This window comes from Plectropomus leopardus, chromosome 2 (assembly GCF_026936395.1).
Source record: "Plectropomus leopardus strain MGB_pleo_1.0 chromosome 2, ASM2693639v1, whole genome shotgun sequence".
NCBI lineage: Eukaryota > Metazoa > Chordata > Actinopteri > Perciformes > Serranidae > Plectropomus > Plectropomus leopardus.
Genome location: NC_142177.1, coordinates 19,747,814 through 19,771,700, shown reverse-complemented (window position 1 = coordinate 19,771,700; position 23,887 = coordinate 19,747,814). Strand labels below are relative to the sequence as shown.

The 23,887-nt window shown below is 38.5% G+C and overlaps 3 protein-coding genes across 8 annotated transcripts in view; all 3 read left to right on the top strand.

Annotated features, from left to right (window-relative positions):
* The first annotated feature begins 722 nt into the window (after nt 1–722).
* Nucleotides 723–8,183, top strand: LOC121949472 (MAP kinase-activated protein kinase 2-like). Of its 2 annotated transcripts, none has more exons than XM_042495168.2 (10): nt 723–1,580; nt 3,663–3,802; nt 4,840–4,904; nt 4,988–5,067; nt 5,149–5,275; nt 5,492–5,567; nt 5,714–5,838; nt 7,433–7,518; nt 7,605–7,685; nt 7,791–8,183. In XM_042495168.2, exons 1-10 carry the CDS (start codon nt 1,314–1,316, stop codon nt 8,025–8,027), a joined length of 1,284 nt encoding a protein of 427 aa, XP_042351102.1. In that variant the 5' UTR covers nt 723–1,313; the 3' UTR covers nt 8,028–8,183. The 2 variants fall into 2 exon arrangements, with proteins under 2 accessions (XP_042351102.1, XP_087943674.1); XM_088087548.1 differs by lacking the exon at nt 723–1,580 and adding an exon at nt 2,913–3,045.
* Nucleotides 8,184–8,321: 138 nt separating this feature from the next.
* LOC121951816 (actin nucleation-promoting factor WASL) lies at nt 8,322–14,600 on the top strand. 2 transcript variants are annotated; one of them, XM_088087552.1, is made up of 9 exons: nt 8,322–9,812; nt 12,242–12,388; nt 12,646–12,732; nt 12,829–12,913; nt 13,039–13,114; nt 13,200–13,284; nt 13,436–13,583; nt 13,670–13,902; nt 13,997–14,600. In XM_088087552.1, exons 1-9 carry the CDS (start codon nt 9,714–9,716, stop codon nt 14,141–14,143), a joined length of 1,107 nt encoding a protein of 368 aa, XP_087943678.1. In that variant the 5' UTR covers nt 8,322–9,713; the 3' UTR covers nt 14,144–14,600. The 2 variants fall into 2 exon arrangements, with proteins under 2 accessions (XP_087943678.1, XP_042354236.2); XM_042498302.2 differs by having other exon boundaries at nt 13,427–13,583; nt 13,997–14,597.
* A 1,261-nt stretch (nt 14,601–15,861) lies between these two features.
* Nucleotides 15,862–23,887, top strand: part of pfkfb4b (6-phosphofructo-2-kinase/fructose-2,6-biphosphatase 4b) — a 47,281-nt gene continuing 39,255 nt past the window's right edge. For 2 of the 4 annotated variants that reach the window (XM_042504084.2, XM_088087516.1), the window contains exon 1: nt 23,220–23,411. In XM_042504084.2, the coding sequence (XP_042360018.1) occupies nt 23,300–23,411 (112 nt within the window). In that variant the 5' untranslated portion in view covers nt 23,220–23,299. Of the gene's footprint in view, nt 16,008–23,219; nt 23,412–23,887 lie in introns of those variants that run through there. The other 2 variants (XM_088087534.1, XM_042504076.2) reach the window with 2 other exon arrangements.

Genomic DNA, 23,887 nt, shown 5'->3' with positions numbered 1-23,887 from the left:
GGTTTACACTGGAGTTAGCTGATGGGCCACTGCGTCTCATAATGACACTGAGGGCTGCCTTCTGCATCAACATCACGTTGAGGGCTTAACAAAGCGGTCATATTTGACGCCCTGGGAAGGAGAGCAGGCTGTAGATACATGCTTCCCTCTGCACAGTGATTCGGTTGCGGGGTGTGGTGGAAAGAAAATAGTTCCCCCATGAAACTGCTTACAAAAAGGTCTGTGGATTATCTTGAGTAACCGGGTCAGGATTTCTGGAAGGAGACATTGCTGTTGAGTTTTTCAAATATAATTTTTGTCACTTTGAGCACCACAAGCCGAGTGCCATCTACCTTCATTATGTTGGAGAGAAGGCAGACATCTCTACGGCCGACATCTCCAACACTCAGCAACTCACACCAAAACAATCTATACTGATAAACGGCATTACAGGAAAGCTGAAAAATGTGTATTTTGATTTTCATTGCCCTCTAACACCAGTTATTAACTTCATTTACTATACACATTGTACATGTATAGTGCACAGTTTCCTTTATTTGTCATCTTCAATCATGTACATTACCTTTCCCCTCAGTATTAATTAAGTATGAAAACAGTAACAATAACAAATTGTGTAAAAATAACAAATTGTGTAAAACATAATTAAATAAAAGTCCTAAATAAGTAGATAAAAGTCATTAAAAAAAGTTAGACATGTGTGTTGCTCTGCGTCAGCATAGGATCGAGGATACTGTAGTGTCTCACAGCAGGGAGATGCCCCAAAACTGTATTAAGGTGAAGCAGCAACTACATTTCAGGAAGTCCTTGATTTGAACAATGTGTTTTTTGGGTTGTTTCTGTCTCTCCACTGGGATGCGTCTTTGCGCGTGGTTCCTTTAAGAAAATGAATTTGAGCCGCTCCGCGCTGACGTAAGGGAATTGGAGAGCTTGGTGAACCCTGCAGGAGGAGGCAGATAACCGTGATGAGGACCAGGCAGGGATACCAGACATCTGCAGCTTTTGCTTTTCTCTCACTCATTTAATGTGTTGTACTGTCTCTTTTGTACATACATCAAGATCAGTTTCTGAAGTTTTCTAATCTAAATATTACGGTTTCAGACCTCCGCCCTTTTCTGTGGGACTCTAAGGAGGTTTTATAGATTGCATACCGCTTTTTTTTTTTTTTTTCCAGTGTTCAGAATGGGCCAGATGTTCTGTCGAGCAGCACGAAACTCCTCAGGACGTATGAACTAGGATGATACCGGATATTTCCTGTGGCAGACGCTGGTGACATTTGCTCTGTTGCATCACCGTCGGCGTTTACAGAAAAAATAATGCATCATAACCAGGAGGAGCAGTCGGTAAATCCCATTACTGCGCAACACGGGACAGCGCGGCCCAGTGACTCCAACAGTCTGGGCAGCAGCTTGTTGGGCAGCTTGGCCACTGACCTGCAGCCACCTGCTTACTGCAAACTGGAGTTCATGAGACATGCAGTGACAGATGATTATAAGGTCACAGCTCAGGTGCTCGGCCTGGGAATAAACGGCAAAGTCCTGGAATGTTTTTGCAAGAAAACTGGAGAGAAATGTGCCCTGAAGGTGTGTGTATGTCTGTTTTTTCCCCCCTTTTTTGCGTTGTGTGTGATGTGGAGGCTGCTGCCACTGGAAAGACAGAGAGCAGACATCAATTATTCATTTCTTCTCTGTGATTTCCACCATGCAAGGCTGTTTTATTACTGGAAATGTGTCCAGAATTTATGATTTTTCATTTATTCCTTATGTGGAGTTTAATTATTAGTGATGGTTTAGAATTTATATTGATGTTTGTTTTATTTACAAAGTGGCAATGCACATTAAAGGTCCAGTGTGTAGGATTTAGAGGGATATATTGGCAGAAAATGAATACAACATGATAACATGATAAGTGTGTTTTATTTAGTGTACAATCACCTGAAAATAAGAATCATAGTGTTTTCGTTACCTTAGAATGAGTTGTTTATATGGTTTATATCTGCATAGGGAGTGCCATGTTGCACAGCCATGTTTCTACAGTAGCCCAGAATGGACAAACCAATCAATGGCTCTTGGGCAATTTCCGTTGTTGCATCGGCCACCGTAGACAGAAGCCCCTCTGCACAAGCAGCATCATAAAAACAGTGATCTTTTAAAAAGTGAAACAGCTGAATTCAGTGATTCTTTACTGTTTTTTTTTTTTTTTTAGAGTTTTCTGAGTTTGTTTGTTTTGGAGAGGAAGAGACCTCTGTGAATAATTCGGGTCATGGTAAAAATCTCCTTAACATCTGGATCTTAAGCTATCAGAGGAAAAAGCAACCACACAAAAGCAGATGCTGGGTTTGCAACCCGTCTCTGAGGAACAGCATTCGAGAAACATTGTAGTTACATGAAACTGCTTCATTCAGTCATTTTATCGGTTTTAATCACCAGGTCTGTTTGTTTTAGAAAATAAGACACCTCTGCGGATAATTTGACCCCTGGTAAAAACCCCTTGAACAATGAACACTAAAAACACTAAATCTTACATAATGGACCTGTAGTTAACCTTGAGTGCTTTGGTCCATCATGTAAATGTGGTAGTTTTAGCCATATAAGCTCATTTTCATCTACAGTTCCCTCCAAGTTAATGCTACATTAAAAAAAAAAAAAAAAAAATCACATAAGCACAAATAGTAAAACAATGGCACAACTGTATTGCTTTTTGCATTTTGAGCTGTATGATTTGGCACAGATGAAATATGAATTAAGCCATGAATGGATGAAACAGTCATTTGAAAGCAAATTGAGTTACTGAGCAGCCCAGACAGAGGACGTGCCTGTCAGACAGTGATGTGCTGTCTCTGGTCCTTTGACATAGTTTCCACTCTGCTCGCTGATTGTTGGGCGGACAATGATTGGCCCTGTTAATACTTTATATAACCATTTGACATTTACCAAAAGTTAAAAGCTGCATTTTATTTCTTTGCTACGCAACATTGAGTATTCACCTTATTAGATGATTATGCTGATTTTTAAAAGACAACTTTGGGAAATCTGTCATTCAGAGCTGGTAAGTCAACAAACAGCTGACTGTAGGGTTGCAGCAAAGCCTTAAGAAAACACAAACAGGAAGAGCAGCCCCATGAGTGCCTCTGCATGTTTTCTTGGGAATATTTTTGGTGGTAAGCCACAACCTAAAAGGTACAATGAAATGTAAAAAGCTAACTCTGTCTGTGGAAGTGATCTTGTATTCTGAGTGGTAAAGCTGTGCATTTGAGCATAAAAGCTTTAGAGCAAAGTCACACCTTCATAAACTCTCATAGCTAAGCTGTTTTCCTTAGGGTTCAGTGTAATATCCACAAGGAATTAGGCTGCATGTCTGAGAAAATAGGATATCCTTCTCTCCCTGGATACCAGAGCCGCAGTGCTGTGTCTTTAAAGATAGAGCACTTGGCCAAATGCAGTCTAAAGTATTCACTCTTAATGTTCTCTCTGTAATGTAGATTAATGGCTTTAATAGTGCTGTAAACAGCGAGTGTTTCCACAATAGGGAATGTGTTTGCCTGTATGTGTGTTTACTGATTTTCTGACAAGATTGTCAGACTGATTCTTTTGTAGACTGGATACATAAAGACAAATATGAAACAGCAGCACTTTATTAATACGTGCTTTTGTTATGTGGAACAGATCCTGTACGATACTCCTAAAGCCAGACGGGAGATTGAACTACACTGGCGAGCTTCTGGAGGTCCCCACATTGTCCGCATACTCAGCCTGTATGAGAACATGCACCAGGGGAAGAAGTGTCTCCTCATCATAATGGAGTGGTGAGCATTACTGTTATTTATTGACTGCTTAGTTGTAGGTCTTTAAAGGGACAGTTCGCCCCCAAATAAAAAAAATGTTTAGTTAACAATTAACTGAAATGTTTTTTCTTGCATCATTTAAGTTTTTTGTTTAGTTTTAATTGACTATATCATTTTCACATTACATTTTTAAAAAGATGTTGACTTCAGTTTATTTCTTTTGTTGGTGATACAAAATATACCCTTTCATTCCTTTTTCCTGTCTGTATACATAACTTTCCATTGCTATTTTGTCCCCTTCTTTTAAATTTAACTGTGCAAACTCAGACTCAAAGACAAAGTGAAGAAAAAGGTGAAACACGGGTCGCTGGGTGGCTTGGTTGGTAGAACGCGCGCCCCATGTTTGGAGGCTGTATGTCCTCGTCACAGCGGCCCTGGGCTCGAGTCTGACCGGCGGCCCTTTGCAGCGTGTCATCCCCACTCGCTCTCATAAAGGCTATAAAAGCCCCCAAAATAATAATAATAATCAAAAAAAAAAAAAGGTGAAATGTGCAATGCAGACTAACAGAGGGAGAAGATGGTAATAATATAGTAGTAATTCTCCCACCTGGGACACAAACTCTTTGAAACACTCACGCCACAAGAACAGCTTCTTCCTGACTGCAGCTCACGTCATCAGCAAGGCCCATGGCCATTGAAAGAAGCTATATTTTTAGAATATGGAAACATTTTCTGATGCTTTCTTTTAAGGTGTACTTTGAAATAAAGCTAATTTGGATATTTAATGTCTTTATTAACAACAACACATCAATATGTTTGTATAAATCTCATAATGTGAAATGAACACAATAATTTGTGATTTTCCCTTTAATGCGTCCTTACTGCTCGTTTCATCCGGGTCTGCCATGGCTCAGAGAACTAGACTCATCTGAGCAGTAAATTGTGACGCACAATGACTCACTTTGTTGTTAGACCACCATTGCAGTGAAGAGCTGTAGTTGTTTGCCAAGAGTCGCCTCACTGCCCCAGTTCTGATCTCTTTGTTAATTTCGTCTCAGTATGGAGGGAGGGGAGCTGTTCAGTCGCATTCAGGCCAGAGGGGACCAGGCCTTCACAGAGAGAGGTGAGCACGCATTAAGCACTTTAAATGTATGGATCTCTATATTGTATCATGCACGTTACATCTTTGTCTCGTCTGTCCATCAGAGGCGTCAGAGATCATGCACGACATCGGCACAGCCATAGAGTACCTCCACCTCATGGACATCGCTCATAGAGATGTGAAGGTGCTACTCGTGTCAAAATAAAGTAATTCACACCTAAATACATTGTTTTGAATCTCCTAATCATTTTTTTTTCTCATGTAGCCTGAAAACCTGCTCTATACAACCAAGGAGAGTAATGCCACACTAAAACTGACAGACTTTGGCTTTTCTAAGGAGACGACACTGCACAACTCCCTCCAAACTCCCTGCTACACTCCATATTATGTTGGTGAGTGTTTGCTCCTGATGAAATCAGCAGGTGCACTTCAACTGTGCCAAGGTTATAAATGTGGTATTCTAGACATGATTTTTGGATATGGCTGTTGTTATTCATGCTCATGTTTTCCGTGTGTGTGTGTGCGTGCATATTGACCTGCTTTTGTAGTGTGTCTTTCATTCTCCACGTCGTCATGTGTTTTTTTTCTATATCTGTTTGTCAATTCAGCCCCAGAGGTGCTTGGGCCAGAGAAATATGACAAATCATGTGACATGTGGTCTCTGGGCGTAATCATGTACATTCTGTGAGTATCATGTGCGTCTGCAACTCATTCAACTTAATGAAACCTTTTGAGCTGTTCTGGTATACTGTATAATAATGTTCAATTCTGTGTTTTTGGTCAATGATTACAGCAAAGTTAATTAATCTCTTCTGCTCTTCTGTTTCTAGACTGTGTGGGTTTCCTCCATTTTACTCAAACACAGGCCAGGCCATCTCTCCTGGCATGAAGCAGAGGATCAGGTTGGGCCAATATGAGTTCCCCAACCCTGAGTGGGCTGATGTTTCTGAGGAAGGTCAGCCTTTAAACATAAAACTCATTAATAACAAGGAAAAGATTTCAAAACTTTAACACGGTTTTGCAAATTTTCAGTATTCCAAGTTCTTACTTCGAATGAAAATCAGCAGAAGGAGGATATCATGAATAAAAATGGCATACAAAAATCGTATTCATCATAAAAATTGTATAAGCTGCTAATGTGTTTATATTAACAATGTAGCAAATGGGTCGCTCATGTGCCCACAGAAACTTCACTCGAATGCAATTTCCTCCAGCTCCCCAGAGAGCTCTAGCATCTTTGAACTCATTGATTTGGTTTTAAGACCCATAACTTTACCATTTTGGGTTTAGTCCGATCACTCTCTTTCCTCTTGTTTTCAGTCAGAAGCAGCTGTTTTAGGCAAAAAAGAAAGACAAAAACTGACAAATCGACTACACGCTACCTGTCCAGCAACAAATGACACAATGACAAAATTAGAAACTTCTAACTTCTGAACATGGACAACCATTTTTCAGCTCAACTGCCAAAAGAAAATGTTTGCGTTGTATGTGTCTGCAAACCACAGATATATTGCATGTGTTCGTTTTTTATATGATTATTATATATGATTCCAACATCTCTAGTCAGCTACCAAGCTGCAGAATACTGTTCAAGACCAGTGAACCGCAAAATCAGTTGTTTTTTGGAAAGACGTTGGTGGCATTTCCAGCTTTGAACCAGGTGTTTTGAACCAAAACATGAACCAAGTGGTTTTTGAGCTTAAACATAACCACATGTAAACCACACAAATATAGTGTCAACCTCTCCCCTCCATAAAATGTTACATATTTGTGGTTTACAGAAACATAAAATGTCAACATTTATTCTGGCAGCTGAAGATCTACATATCTTTTTCAGGAGTTGGTAGAGACCAAAAACAGCTAAAAGAGAGCGAGTAATAGACTACCTTCATCAGGTGGCAAGACACACAACTCAAAATGAATGACAATGTTGCTCTGTAATAGCTTCAGATGTAACAAAGCAACTGCTAAAATGTCTTCCCTTTAAGGCTTTAAGGTCCAGTTTGTAGGATTTAGGGGTATGAAATGTTATAATATTCATAACTATTTTTTTAAATTATTTTTTAATCACCTGAAATTAAGAATCGGTGTGTTTTCCTTAATAGTTCTCGTACACGCTAGGCACACAGAAATTTCAGTTCTGCAACCTCACTGCTAGATGCCACTCAGTCCTACACATCCTACACACTACACCTTTAATAATACCACAAGATGCCTAATTTGAAGGTGGTCCAATTTTGTCTAAAAGTGATAGAAGAACTTTTTCTCTAACTCTGTCTAAGAACGTTTCAATCAAAAATGTCAGTCTCTGCACAAGAAGTGTAATACAGAGTATCACTGTCATTTACAGCTTGTTGTCTGCCCCCAAGTTGCAAAAAATAACAGATTAATGCAGTTTAAATGTACCATGCTAAACTGACCTAATCACGTGTTTAAATATTCCCGAAAACAACCTCCACAACATCTCCAGTTAATGCAAAAGAGAGCTTCATATTGCACTTAGGATTTATTGGATTAAATGCTTGATGATGTTTAATTGTGTTTTGTAGCCAAACAGCTCATCATTCAGTTACTAAAGACGGACCCCAGTGAGAGGATGACTATTGGACAGTTCATGAACCATCCCTGGATTAGTGTAAGTTAACACTTAGTCTGTTTGCCTGTAGACCTGTTCATTGTTCTCCTTGCATTCATAAAATGTGTGTGTTTTTTATACTGCAGCAGTCAATGGTCGTCCCTCCGACACCCCTACACACCTCCCGTGTTTTGACAGAAGACAAGGAGCTTTGGGAGGATGTGAAGGTAAGACCTGCTCGGTCTAGATTGGTTTATTTTCAGTATGTGACCACAAGATGGCGTTAAAGCACAAACACATTTACAGCACAAAGTGTTTCCATTTTCCAACAGGAGGAAATGACCAGCGCCCTGGCAACAATGCGTGTTGACTATGACCAGGTGAAGATCAAAGACCTGGACACGTCCAACAACCCTCTGCTCAACAAGAGACGCAAGAGGCCTGTGCCTGCAGGAGGGGACACAGGACGAGGAGACAGTGATGGAGGTGATGGAGGAGTGGTGTGTAATAGTCACAGAGAAGTTAAATTTTCAGAGGAGCACGGGAAAATGATCATTGGACAAAAGTAGTTTAAAACTATGAAAGCCAGACTGAGCAGTTTACATATCGCTTATTGTATTTCACTCACTTTCCTCCATCTTTGTATCACTGCACTAACTCATGTCATTTATTTTGATTGTTACCACTCTAACATTTCAAATAAAATAGTTTTTTTATGTTTTACAGCTGTGTTGCACTGTCACATTTGTACAGAAAACACAGTTTGTTTGAAACAGAGAGAATTATTTAACCTTTTCAGAGATGGTTGTTGCTGTCTGGTGAAAATCAGAGAGCAAGTTGAGATGCAGAGAATTTACGGCAGTGCGAGAAATTAGTTCTTCTTGCTGTAAACAAAGAAAGACTGTATGTGGAAGTCATAAAGAATATTTATTAGGGCAGGATTACTTTCAAATAACCTCTTTAGGGGACTTTCATAATGGTTAGTTATGTGGGTATTGTAGTGTGCTCATTCAAGGGACATTTAAACCTTGAGAAGTGAAGGTGATAATGTGCCTCTTGCATTGTGCGTCTATCCACATTCCCAGACATTTCCGCACACTTGAAATTTCTTCCGCTGAGAGCCTCTGCCAAGCCATTAATACTGCCTGTACACTGGTGACTCATTTTGGTTTTGGGCTGCAAGATAAATGATCGTTTTTAGTTTTTTTTGTTGAGTAACCTGAGGAAAATGGAAGCACAAGAGCTTCAGTGAGCTGGAACTATTGCACTGAACCTGCAAACCCAACACCCACTGTTAATTTTTCATGTGCACAGGATAATGCAGGTGTAGCTGAACAACAAGTAGACAGAATCCATTACAAATAGCAGTCTGGCAGTTAAAATACTACACAATTAAAAGGACACAATGTAAACAAAAAAAAATTATTACAAAATAAAGTACTCATTAAGCAGCAGAATAATCCCAGCCAGTGTCACATTATTATATAATATTCTCAGTATATTAACATGTAAGCATAATCTCAATGTTGTATGGTTGGGGTGGGCCCAAACATAATATAAAGTCTGGAAGTTAAATCTATAACAATGGATCACTGAATTGGCCTACAGGGCCATCACCTACAAATGTCACTCAAATATAAAATAATAATAGTAATAATAATAATATATATTTTTATTATTATTTAATACAGGACATTATATGAACAAAACACACAAACATATGATGATATGACAATATACTCTCACAAAAAAACAAACAATTGGAAACAAATGAAAAAAGTAAATAAAAATGTAATATTTTTAAGATAAAATAAAATTAGTAGGATCCCTTCATTAACTCAAATAATATGGTTGACTGACTTAACTGACAACTAATGTTTTTCTATTTATTTTTAATTTAGGGATCCCAGAGAAACTAAGTGGAGTTACGCTCTTTGTTTAAATATGCATGCTAAGACGTGACCTGTCATGCTATTGATATTGTGATATATTTTGGATACATATTATTAACATATATGTCCTCTTGTTTTCTTTTGCCATAGACTGTGTATAGCACAGTTGTTCAGTTAGGGAGGGAAAGCCACAGAGTGTACACAGTGTACACCAAGTCAAATAAATTTGCATGATGCCCAGCTGCAATGGAAATGTTTCCATTCAAACCAGTTACAGTGAAAACAGGACTGAATGTGTTGGGTTCAGACAATAATGAAAGGACCAGGTAGTGAAAGTGACAAGTGGAAAACAAGGGTCTTGTGATGGCGTCAAGTCTGAGTCCCGGGTTTCATGCAATGAGTGATCTGCTGACCATCCGTGAGAAAGGTGTCCTCTTTACTCTGCTCGAACCTCAGTGTACGGTCAGTTCATTTCATTACTGTCTCTTCACATTAATATCTGTAAAATACAACTTAACATTGATTTACTGTAGGAGTTTTCTGTATATATAAACATTTTGAAACAGTTTCAACAGAATTAAATGATCATCTGAGTGTGGTATATTCTTTCCATCACCATAAAGCAACACTTTAAGAATTAATGGAACTTATAGTTAAATAAGAATGTTGACAAAGAAGAGAATGTGGATTTTTAAGGTGAAATATTTGGAAAGTAAGATTTCAGCTGTTAAATTGAACATGCGGATGTTCTTGTGTTTCCTGGAGTTGTTTTGTGCTATCAGCTACATTTAGAGGTGACCTGCTGGATGAATGGGCTTTCTGTGAGGGCTGTTTTGTTTACAGTTATAGTATCTGCTGCTTGTTTTGCCTGACACTACTACACCATGTTACAACAGCAAGTGCTGCAAGATGTAAAAAACTACATGCTTTAAAAGCACATAGAAGCAAAATATTGAAATAAACAACAACAAAGAAAGAAACTGAGAAGGGGGAAATTTAAATAAAATTTAATTGGTCAAATCCTATTAAGTCCATAGAATGAACAGATAGATGTCTATGTGTGTGAAAAGTAATGGATTGTCCAGCCTCAAGACTTCAGACTGTAATTTCACAAAATTTGAGCACTGTGATTAATTAATGATTGAGATTTTTTTCTTATCATGCATTACAGGGAGTTGCACTAATTTGTGAAAAGATAACTCCTTATCATTAAAAACAAAACCTTTGAAATATTCCTTAATGACAAGAGAATGCAGTTGGTCTAATAGACAGATATAACAGTGTGTCGTCAGCAAAACAGTGAATATTAGATGTCAAAGTTAACAGAGAAAGGTTGAAACCTTAATCCCACTTTTTGCGAACGATGGTGATTTGCTGTTGTCACCATGGTGATGTAGGATCTGACAGAGTGAACCTAGTTTATGTCAGGACTGTAATATAATGGGAAGTGAAATGGATCATTTCTCAGCATCATCAGCCTCTAAAAAGAGGCCACAGTCTCTCTGAGGAGCTGCCTCACTGCTACACTCTGAAACTAAACCAGAATACCTCAAAAGTTATTCTGAGTCAGGTAGCAGTTTGGTGGTGAGACTGTGTAAACTTTTCCCACCCATTCCCCAGAATAAAATGTTGGCATTGTGCATTTTTACAAACTATGAATATCTTACCCTTATAAGTTTCAACAACATTTCTAAAGTGGCATAGTTAAGATTACACGTGCCTGAGCTCAGTTTCTCAGCAGTGGGAGGAGGGATGGTGACAACGAGGCAAGGCAGCAGTGGATAACTGTTCAAGACTGAGAAAAGTGTTTTGTTTTGTTTTTTACAGGAGAATGGGACATAATCAGCTGTGTTTGTGTTGACAAAAGTGGGTATTTTAAGCCAAAAAATAATGTTTTCCTAATCCTAACCAAGTAAAGTATCGTTAAACAACATTTGACATGGTATCTTACATTAAATACTTAATTTAAAGTTAAGTACTTAACATAAAGTTACGTAGGCTAGGTTTAGGGAAAGAAACATGGTGATGATGTACCTTTGGATAACACAAAGTTCACTTGGTCTTACAAGGGAAATGATCATCATCACGTCTTCTGGGGGAAAGCCGTGTGTATGTTTGACCCACGCACCACCTCAACCTGCCTGCTTAGGTGGACATTCACTCTATAAACTACTTCCATCTTTTATTCCATCATTGGTCTCTTGATCGCAGCCTTCTTGACATGAATTCCTGGCTCATGATTACATGTGTTACATGTAAAATATGGTGTCTTACTTTGTGTAAACATATATATGAACAGTGCATGAAATAACCTGAACAAAGTGGTAAAACCTAAAACCTGACGTATTAGGATATGCGCTACATGTGAACTTATGAAATGCAAATGTAACATATCTGTGGTTTGCAGAATTGTACAATGCCAGCATTTATTCTGTCGATTGGGTTGAAACTTTCTTAAGGAAGAGTTGAGACAAATATAAAATACCAGTAGAAAGAAAACAGTACTGATCGTAGGGAGGATACACAAAAAATAACTAAAGTTTGTTTGCTTTTTGTGCTTTTTACCCCTGTTGTAATGTTTTTGTTGTACTTTTTTTCATTTAACCTCCTTCCTTTTGTAAAGTACTTTGTAACCCAATTTTTGAAACATCCTATATAAATTAAATTTTAGCCCCTTACTGTACTTATTAATCAAGAAACTTTTTGGGGGGACTTAAAAGTCTTCCCTTTCTGCATCACCAGAGAAAAGATTTCCAAGGGCTTAGCACAGCAAAATCCTTGTTTGCCTTCGTGACAGGATGATATGTAAAACTGTTATTTTTGTTGATTAGTCAGTATTTGAATAATTGTATTCCATAGCCATGTTTCATATGACGACTTATTTATTTCAGCTGATCAAATCTGCAGTAGCACAGGTTCTAGTGGCCACAGAGACTGAGGGTGAGACTCCAAGCTGGAGTTGTTTGGGTTGTGGTGCACTGTGTCTCATTGAGGATAAGTCCATTCACACCCACTTCCTGCGTCTGTACTGTGTCAAGGTAAGAGGAACTGCCAAAATGGTAAGAGATACTCCATCTACTCATATCACTAACACATCTACTTCCTCAGTGAAGTGACATTTTAGCTTTATTTTTCTGAGCACAGTCAAAGCACATGTGCATGAGTGGGACAGCTTGTAGTGTTTTCTTTTCTTTTTCTTTTTTTTTTTTGCAGTTTCCTTTAATGACAATAATTTGATGGGTGTGCCTGTACATTTCCTCACGTAACCTTTCCTTCATGCTTTCCTCAAACACAGCATGCCAAGTTTCTGTGGGAGCAGGAGATTTACATACCATTCCAATACACTGCAACTCGCACGTTCTTCCACACCTTCCCCGCAGATGTGAGCATACCTGTTTTAAGATTTCAGTGAATGCAACATGTACATCAGAGTATTAGTTCTGAGTTGACTTAAGGTGGATTTACTGTGTTTGCACAGGAACACCAGGTGGGCCTCAACTTTGCAGATGAGATCGAGGCAGAGGAATTTCATTTTGTGGTGGAGGTGGTCCAAAGAAACCAAGGTTAGAATAACAGCGAAAAGATGTGTGTCAATGTCAAATGTGTTTGCTATTTTCACATTAAAACCACCTCTCTCAATTGTTTTTAGTTTCTTGTTTCCTCTCATTTTATGTCTTCTGTTTTGTAGAAAAGACAACCGGGACGACAGAAAAAGAAAAGGCTGAAAATGAAATCAAGCCAACAAGTGATTCTCCTGATTCAGGGTGACCAAAATTGTTCACATTGATAGATGTGAAGATGAGAAGAGAGCAGAAGATTAAAGTGATGGTTTTCTTTATGTTTCTGTAGAATTGAGCCACTTGACCATTTGGACGAGGAGCAACAATCCCCCATAGATTCACCATCCATAGGGGCAACACCACCCATCAGTTCAGTAAGTCAGATTATGGGATTCATGAGCTAAACAGAAACTCTAACAGACTGAAAGTTTTTTATTGTGACACTCTCAAATTGTAATAAGTCCGTGTAGAAACAAAATGATAAAAGAGTCTGTTCCCTGTTGTATTTTCTTTGAGAACTTAAAGGATCTGGATCCCGCTATGAGGAGGCTGTTGATTCAGGCAAAACTCACTGAGGAAGACCTGAAAGACAAAGATGTCACTGAGGCTGTCGACTACATTATCAACCAATTCGGAGGACTTAAGGCTGTGCAGAGAGCGCTGAGGAATAGAGGCACTTTATCTAGAAAAATAGTGTATTATATGCTTCTTTAACACTTCTTAAGTTTATTTTATGCTTCTCGATGCTCTACTTGACAGGCCCAGTATCTCAGACGTTGCCAAGAGCCGCAGGGGCATCCATCAGCCTTGTTCTAAACAAAGGGCCCTTGCCCCCCGTTCCCTCCATCAAAGACAGCATCACCTCCCAGCAGACACCATGGCACACAAACATACAACGCCAGAGTGAGATTTCCTCTTGGATTCCTCCTCCTCCATCTACCCCTGCTCCAGTTCTTTCAGAGAGGATCAGAAAGAGTGCGAGTTTCAAACACGTAAGAGGACCAGGAAATATGCTGATACTGTTCTGTGAGTTTGAATATGTAAAATGTGCTGTCTGAATGATAACTTCTGTTTTTCTGGTGTCAGGTGGGCTCCTCGGCAGCTGGAGGCAGAGGTGACGTTATCCTGAAAACACTGAGAGAAGTACTTACACAAAAACAGCAGCTCAAAGGAAGCACAAGTGAAGGTGGAAGTCAAATGGAGCTGGACACTAACAGCGACAGGCAGCTTTAAACTAACTTTGGTTTTCTGTGTGTGACACACTCATAAAAAATGTGTAATAAGGCTAAGATGATGCTTTTTTTCTCTTTTTCTCATACAAGACCACAGCTGGATTAACCTGTTATGAGGCCCTGAATGTCAAAAGTTACTGCTGTGCCCCACATCTCAGTGTATTGTGTTCATAACCTGTTAAGTAAGCTTCATTATTTGCTCAGACCCCCCAAAACCAACTAGTAGTCATGCACTGAAATGCCACAAAAGTGCATTTTCCTTGTGTCTGTTTGTTTGTTCAAAACGTTATTTACTCAGTTCAACTCATTCCGACTTTATTTATTCCCTTTATTTATCCCTACAAGATGACAAATACATAAAAGAAATAAGTTAATCATGAAACACTGATCATCACAAACCTTAAACAAAGACTACAAGATATATATATATATATATATATATATATATATATATATATATATATATATATATATATATATATATATATATATATATATATATATATATATATATATATATATATATATATATATATATATATATATATATATGTATGTATATATATATATATATATATATATATATATATATATAAAATGAATTGGTTATAGAAAAAAAGCCTTATATATAACATTCCAAAACACTACATTTTTACTTGGTACTGTCTCCGTCTCAGACAAAGAGGTCTGCAGGTATATCACTAACTGACTGTGCAAAAAAGGAGTGCTGAATAAAGATGTTAACGTTGATTTCAGCTCAATTATTGTATTTTTTTTCTCGCTGAAAAACAGGACAATTCCCATACATAAAAATCACAGCCTTTTAACCGTTTGTCATGGTTAAACAATACACATACATACAGAGTGGAATTTTAAAAAAAAAAGTGAATGGAGGGGAATCTTCATTTGTTTTCTGTATGTATTTTTATAGGAAATGGGATGTTTTAGATCAATTTGAGGAGTGATTATGGTTTCCCTGCACCACCCTATCAGAAAAGCTGTTGGAATAAATATGAGAGTATACCCACTTTCTCTTGGTAACCTACCCATCTACCTAATAGTACACCCATCTCTACACCACTGATCTGCACCATGTAGGAAATGAATTAATGCGGATATCATCTCTACATTTTGACACATTACTCCCCCACAGGACAGGGCCTGATGATTATGTGTTAATGCTGGATCCATCTTGGATCATATTTTGTTCTGCAACAAATTTACAACTAGTAAAATTAATAGTCTGAAGCTTCTGGGGTCCATTTGTGGTCCAGGGTTATCTGCATGCACACACTTGAGGTGCACATGTGACTGATGATGGCTCATACACAAAAAGGGCTAAAACACAATGTAGAAGGGGCAAAGATCAGAATCTAAATCTGGCTTTATTGCCAAGTACATTTACATGTACAAGAAATTTGACTTGGTGTTTTGGTGCAAAACATTTAAAATAAAGGAAGAATAAAAATGTTGAATTTAAATAGTATGAGACAAAAGATAATAGAAGCGTTTTAAAAATATAAAACGAAAAAAATAGAATATAAAGAACACAAAATGTATGTTTAAAAGGTGCAATGGAGGGATTGTACACTTGTGCAGAAGTTGGAGTTACAGTGCAAATATCTACAGTCTAAATAAATAAATGGAGGCACATGAGCACAACTACACAATAAAAAAAAAAGCACGTGCATGTGCATGCGTGCGTATGGACGCGATAACGAGCGCACGCCACTCTCAGCGCACTTCATTCATTGCTGCTTGCGCTGCTGTGGAGACTCACAGTGCTGAGCACGCTGGGAAGAAGAGCCTTCAAACTGGGACCATGAGGGGCTCATGCCGCCCGAGAAGCACGCGGGACAGAGCAGGTAGGGTGCAGACTCACTTTTAGTTTTCTTACATATATTTTTAGCACTCTTTGTCAGTGGATTTTGTGTGCAGTGAGTGCTCCGGAGCAGCTGGGCTCGCGAGCGGAAGAAGTAAACAAGGCTGTGTCACGTAGGCATGCTTCAGAGCTTGACAAGGGGCTTCCAACCGAGGAGAGGCGGGACGGACTGCGGCACACAGTCGCTACATTTGGGAAAGACTGGGCATTTCATCTTTCGCGTAGGAAAGAAATAGTTTGCAAATGCCAAGGATGCTTTGGCAGCGACCATCTTTTCATCTGCTGCTGCAGCTGCTGTGTTGTTAGCCTGGAAGCTAACTGGTGGGCTGACAGAATGTAAACACGACTTGTTTGTTTCAAAAAGCTTTCCAAACAGCATGTTTCTGATTATCATGTTGTGTCAAAGAGCCTCCCCAACAGATCTGGGAGAGTTTGTACTCAAGAATGTTCTGGAAATGTCTGGAGATGATTGTTATTGTGGATCTGCTCTCGGGTAATGTTGAGGAAATGCTGTCTGACCACGCTGTGCTGTGACAGGAGAGGACAGCGAAACTTGTCATCATATTCTGGCATACTGTCACCTCCAGGCTGGTTGTCCCTGCAGGTCTTTCAGCATTATCATCACATATTTAGGAGCTCTCCGTATGGCTCACACAATGTCTGTTAAAAATACCACAACAGTTTGGTTTTTAAAAACTTGCTTTTAAATGTTGTGGGGTTTTTTTTTATTGCTGATTCTTGTAGCTACAAAAAGATTTCATGTGCAGCAGTTGTCGGGGCAGATGGATAAGAGATTTCAGTGTTAATTTGAGCGCTGGCTTGTGTCAAAGGTAAATGGACATTTCAACCTGAACTTTTGTTGTTTATTTTTGCATGAAGTCAGTCTATTACATTATTATTGAGGTTAACAATACTTAACATACCACAGGGGATTATGTGAATATGAACAGCATCTGAACCAAAGCTAATGCTATGCACTATATAATCCAATGACTCAAGTTATTATGAGAATAGGCAATTGCGTAACTCTATCTGTCATGAAGCCCGGAGGGCCTGTTACACACTGTGTTGCTGTGCTGTCATATTGACCAGCATCATGCAGAGAGGACAAACTGTAACAAGTCTCTGATAGATTTTGAGGGAGGGATTCACAAGCTGCTCCTTGTACGAATATGGTCACAGTGGTTTAAGTGCTCGAGCTGTTGTGGCAGATGCAGGAGGGATGAGCAGGGCTCAGGCTGTGTTGGTGTGTCCGAGATGTGCTCTGCTGGCTTGTCTGTGTGCCAGCAGAGAGGTGGGGCTAAGCAGAAAAACAGGACAAACATGCTAGAAAGTTGCATACATGTGTATTTGTGGTGTCTGGTCAAGTTATTTTAGGAACAAATGCATACAGCAACTTTGTATTTTAGCTGTCCAGTACATCAATAACATCCATATTAAGCTGTCTCTGCTGTTAACAGAGATTTAAATATGATGTGAAGTAGACACAGGTTGTGAAAGCATTGAGTGAGCTTTGTCTCTGGAGTACTCACATAGTGGATATATGTTTGCAGATGAAGAGAAATATGCTTCAGTGGGTGCAACAGACCTGACACAGATCATATCCCTACATGTACTCCACAGTAGCTTTATACCCCTCAGGATATTTCCTTGAGCCTCAGACGCTGCCAAATGCAGTAAATCTACCCTCTTCCACCCTCTATTTCCACCTCTCGATTATACCCAACAATCCTTGTTTTGTTCCGTTTTTATTTCTGTCCTTATTCTAAATAATCACAATAAATAACCCTTCTCATCCTTGTTCATCGACTCGCTCTCTCGCTGGCTGGCTGGCTCACTCTACAGCCCTCCCTCCCTGTGTCTGCTCTCTATCTGGGGGAAAGTTCACCCGCTCACTCAGAATCTCATTATAGGCTTCAGGCAGAGCTGCTGTAGCCTACATGTCTGTGTGATGCCGATGCAGTCATTGTACGCCTGCGCACTGCACTGATCTTGCTGGTGTTTTGCATCTGGGTGGGGGCATTCAAGTGCAAGGTTGTTTTCTCTTATTTTTATATGTTTTTTTTACTGCTTGCAGATGTTGCAACATTTCTGTACAATGGAGACATTATTCTTGCTGTTTAAGACTCACCTGTTCTGTCATCCTCTGTAGCATGTGACACAAAAGGAACACACGACTCTGGATTACAATACATATAAATAAATGCAGGAAAGATCAGCCCAGATTGACAGAGAATTTATTGATAATGATGTCACTGTTTAAGTCATGCACAAAATGATGTTTGCAGCTCCTGCAGTGTGAAGGCTTGCTGTTCTTTTTTGGCTTATTTTTTTCTGTTTTGGACTATTGATTGGGGGGAAAAGCAGCAATTTTAAGGGGTCACCTTGAGCTTCTGGGGCATTTTTCACACTTTTTCATTTTAATTTTTTTTTTTTTTTTTTACAAGTAATCAGATCAATGATGATAAATTAATAGAGTCAGTAATGAAAATATTCCTGTGTTGCAAAGACAAATCAGATGATAGAGACTTACAGACTGATAATACACATGTCCAGTGTCTACATACTTTTATTCTGAGTCTGTTTTTTATGGTTTGGGCTAGACCCAGTTTTAGTTAATAGTCATTATGATGGTAAATCATTCACTGATGTTTTAGGCAATAGTGTGCTTTTGTCTTTGTGTACATGAGCCCTGTCGCCTTGTAAAAGGAAAGCTATTTTCCCCCAAACTGTTGCCAGAACTAATTCAATCTAGAAATGGTTTTCTAAGTTTTATGCAGGTGAAGGTGATGTCACAGAGTCCTGACTGACCTCAACCCCATCAGGCACCTTTAAGATGAGTTCAAACGCAGACCACAAGCCAGACCTTACTGCCAAAGACCTGACAAATCTCTGCAGTCAGGATCCAAAATATTGCGGGAAGTCTTACCAAGAGAGTGGAGGCTGATGTAGCAGCAAATTGGAGGGTCAATGCATCACACAGATATTTTTATCCATGAAGTGTAGAAAGTCTGCAGAGATCAAAATGAGGCCCTGATCTTTTTAAGCTAAAACAACTGGGTGTGCTTTTAGATTACAGACTCTACATTATGTTTTATTTTGTGTCTGATACATATTCCATAAGATAATAGATACATTCATACTTTTTACTGCTGCGTAGTAAATGCAGGATCTGAACAAGTCGTGAACACCTGCATCGACTTGCTGCTACTCGCCTCGCTGTTGAACACTGCTGCTGGTCATACTATACATAGTTGTTATCTGCATTTGTCAGCTATGAAAGATCTATGTTATTCAGCATTTTGATGTCTAATCTTTTACATTTCTCAAAAAAATAAATAAAAAAAACTACATTCCATCAGGGATGCAACAGGAGGCATACACTGTGTTTTTTTTTTTTTTTTTTTTAGGAAATCCTGCATAGTGTATCTTTAAGGTTTGGGAATACATGACTGATGGTGAGTAAAAGGCAGACGAGCATGCTGCTGCAGTGTCATTTAGACATAAAAAAAGAGAGATTATTTTGTTTTTTATAATTTCTATTTTATCCATTTATCCAATTGATTGCTTAGTGAGGCACTAACACACACCCGAATAATTTATATTCTACATGCTGTATTATTCAGCAGGTCAAATTAGAGAAGTTATGTATGCTTAATACAGGATATATTTTATTTAATGTTTATTTATTAGGGATGCACTGATCCAACTTTGTCAGTGCTGATATGATTCCTGGGCTTTACGTTTTGGCTGATACTGAGTATCAATCTGATACCAATATGTAATTAATAATCTGTATTCTTAACTGTGTGAAAGTGACTGGGATCATTCTTTCATGTGTAAAGTAACATTATAGGCTTGACTTAAACATTTCTTTCCTAATTGTGAAACAAAATGCAACAAACAAATACACACAGTTCATTTACTAAACTGTTTATTGTTAAAATTATAAAATTGTGCACCAGCAACTTTGTAAAAGAAAAAAAAATATTAACAGGTGCAGGTACAGCAGGTAGCCATAGAAGTTGTCGGTGCAGGAAGTGTCATCAGATGTTAAAGTACAGTAGAATTGAAATGAATGGGACCAGTTGTCACTGATACCTGATACAGCTATCTGAGTCTGTATTGCCCCCCCTATCCAATATCAGTATCAGAACAATGCATCTCTAATATGTACATTTGTATTTTTTTCAAAACTATATCTGATGTCGTGTGTGCTTCCTCAACAGTTTGGCTGTTAAATTCTTTGACTCTTCGCCAAACAGTTTTTAAATAAGTGGTTGAAAAAATAAATAAATAACGCTTATAAACTTGAAGACCTGTACTGTAGTCAAGTGTATGCACTGAAGTAATGAAAATGTGTGTGTGTGTGTGTGTTTGCGCATGTGTGTGACTATTGCTCGAAGCTCTGAAGTGTGGTGTCTGATGGGATTAGTCCTGCTGACACGCTGGCTGTCTCAGACGGCGGTGCCCTTTGACCTCAGGATGTGTTTACTGTCACTGTGGATGTTGAACTGATAACACAGCTGCCAGTAACATCTCTCATCTTTGTATCAACTTTATTTTCTGCTACAATGAAATCCAAGCTCCTGGCCTTTAAAAATGAGTACACAGCGCCACCTGGTGTTATTTGACATTACATTACGTCTCATCAGTTTGAGAACAAACACAACGCAGACGTCCACATTCATTACAAGTCAGGAGGTTGTAAATTCGACATGATTCAGTCATTACTCATAAAAATTGAACCAGTTGTTTAGATAGTTGTTGATAAGTGTTGTCTATGGCTGCTTCATCTGCTTCTTGTCTCATATATATTTAGGAATTTGAGTACAGAAGTTTGTTGTAGTGGTTTAATGAAGTATGGTGGCAGTATGATAAACTATCTCCCTCACAGATATCTGGCTGCAGATCTGACCCAGGGTAAATGAAATGGAAGCAAAGCGTATGTAAATAGGCCTACAGTTGGCATATGACAAGATCAGTTTTCAAGTGTTGTAACAATACTTGTCCAAAAACTCAAAGATATTCAGTTCACAAGATATTAATGAATAAAATTTCTGAGGATGAAAGGTTACTTGACTATTAACAGAAAACTAGGAGATAATTATTCCTTAAAAAATGATTAATTGTTTCAGTTATTTTTCATTCCAAAGCCCAGACTTCATCCTCTCAGATATGTCAATTTGCTACTTTTCACAATTGTGAATAATCTTTGAAGTTTTGGACTCTTTGTTGGACAAGACAAACATTTTGAAGACCTTGCCATGAGAAATTAGGCTATACTGGGCATATTATAGTACTGACATTTTCTAGCAAAAAAAAACAAAAAGAGAAAAGAATCAATAATTCTGGTATTGTTGTTATCATCATTGATTTTTAAGAGAAAGTCAGCCACGGAAAAAAATCTTTTAGATCTACTGTGTAAGTTAAAAAGTAATGATCAATTGATCCACTTATTTTTTCTGATGATTAATTGGTTGCTTTATATAATGAATTAACTGTCTGGAGCTGAGGGGATTACTTGGGTAACCTAATTGACAGAAGGTTACGACTTATTTTTGATAAGTAATTCATGGATTCAATTATTTTTTAAGCAAACCTTGTTTTTTTTCCTGTTTAAATAGATCAACCAATGAATCAATATTAGAAAAAATAATTAGCAGATTAATTGATAATGAAAATAATTATTTGTTTCAGCAATCAGTTGATAATTTTAACATACACAATAGATTTAACAGTATTTCCCCAACATAATAATAATGATTATTAGTTATTGTTATAATTAACGAATAAATAATAATTATTCTAATTACCAAATAACCTATGAAGGTTCGAACATTGAACAGTTTTGTTGTTATTGTTAAAGCTATTAGCAGCTGATTGCAATCCTTTGTTGTCAAATTACGTGCAATGTCAGATGTTGAAGTTGTTGATGACTTTTGTCACAGAGAAGCTGTGTGATGTGGACTGTGGGGCCCGTGACTGGGTTGTGTGAACCTGGTGTGCCATGATAGTTTTCGTGATGATGTTTATCTGCACTTCCAGCAGTCAGCTTCACAGCACGCCCTCCTCTGTTCCCGACCCGCCTCTCCTATTGGCTGCCGGGGTCCTCATCTCTTTTCTGATTGGTTTATGTCTCAGCTGCATACACTGTCCATGTGTGCTCCATGTGAACAGTGCTACGCTTGTTTTTCTTCCACGTCTGCTTTCTCCAGTTTCTGTTGCTCACTCCCCGCGCCATTACGGTAGCACTTGAGAAGTTGTTTTCTTACATTAGCGTCAGGATGTTGTCACGTGGGCTGGAGTTGTTTTTAAAAAAGATTTAAGGAATTGTATTCGTTGCATTAAAAAGAAAGTTCATTAAAATCTAAAGAATTACAAGAGCATACAAAAATGTGCCATACAAATATAATAATAAACTTTGTTTAGACTATAAAGCACTTTTCATACGAGTGATGTAGCTCACAGTGATTCACAATAAAAATGCAACACTAAAGCAAAAAAGGACAAGATTAGGAAATAAAATGACATTGATGAAATGAAATCTGTAAGTGAAGGTAAAAAAACCAAACTAATATTTGGAAAAAAAAACAAAATTATGAGAATTACATTAATTAAAAGCCAGACTAAATAAAAAAGGTTTTCAGCTTGTTTAAAAATGGTCACCAAGCCCACATGTCATACCAAAAACAACTCCTCTCCCATTCCCAAACACCCGAAGTTATCACTCTGTGAATAACGGAATACTTTTTCCATGGTCTTGTATCATGTCCATTATATTTATCAGCTCTGGACAAGCCTGAAGTTACGTTAGATATATATATATGTACACACACACACACACACACACACACATATATATGTGTGTGTGTTCTTTGAATAAATATAATGCCTGACACAAGTGCCTTTTATTGAATTTATGTACGTATTGGCTACTTTAAACTGGAAACAAGACTGTGATAAATGTTTTGAACAACATTGTAACATACATTGAATAAACAATTGAAAAGACGTTTTGAGGCAGTCACATGAGGTTAAAATAACACGACTAAAACGCCGTTTAAGCAAAGTCACATCCTGTACCTGGCTCTTTGTTTTGCTCCTTCATTCTCTGGTGCGCTCACACTCCAGTCATTACGGTAATGGGAAACTGCTGTTTCTCAGCTGATGTTTAACATCCATCCTGCAGCCTGCTGAATCAGACTGCCGGGGCTACAGCCCACCGCCTCAGTTTTACACCAGGAGGGTAACATTACTGATCCAACATCCAGGATGTTGGACAACGAGGAGTACATGTTGGAAAACTCCCCGCGGGAGCTCATGCAGAACCCGCTCAGGAAGATCTGGATGCCGTGCAGAAACGGGCACATAGCTCAGAGACGGGGTAAGGTGCAGCCGGCCGGCAAGTGTCGCAAAGGATGCGACTGGGAGTTGATGGGGGGCATCTGCTAATATCCTGTCTCTTATTTTATTTTCATTTTTTTCTCTAAAATGTACTAATATAATCCAGGATCCAGTCTGTGTTTGAACTCAAAGACACTCCCTTATGCGAAATTATCCGTTATGTTTTTGATGTTGCGCACACATAATCTTGCCTTTTGGCGCTTGTACGTGTTGCATCAGCTCATCTGGTTCATATTTTCCAATGACTGTCACATGCATGGTGGTATTTTACCTTTGAATAGCGGAGTAATTGCAAGCTCCCTGAATTGGATTTGGCCACATGAGACACACATGACTCAGATGCATCAGTTTACCCCACTCACAGTCGACATGTCCTATGGGTGTTAACCTGTTGGAGTAATTGTGACAGTGAGCAGCTGTTTTATTCCAGCCAGTCATTCTCAGTCTGATTTACTC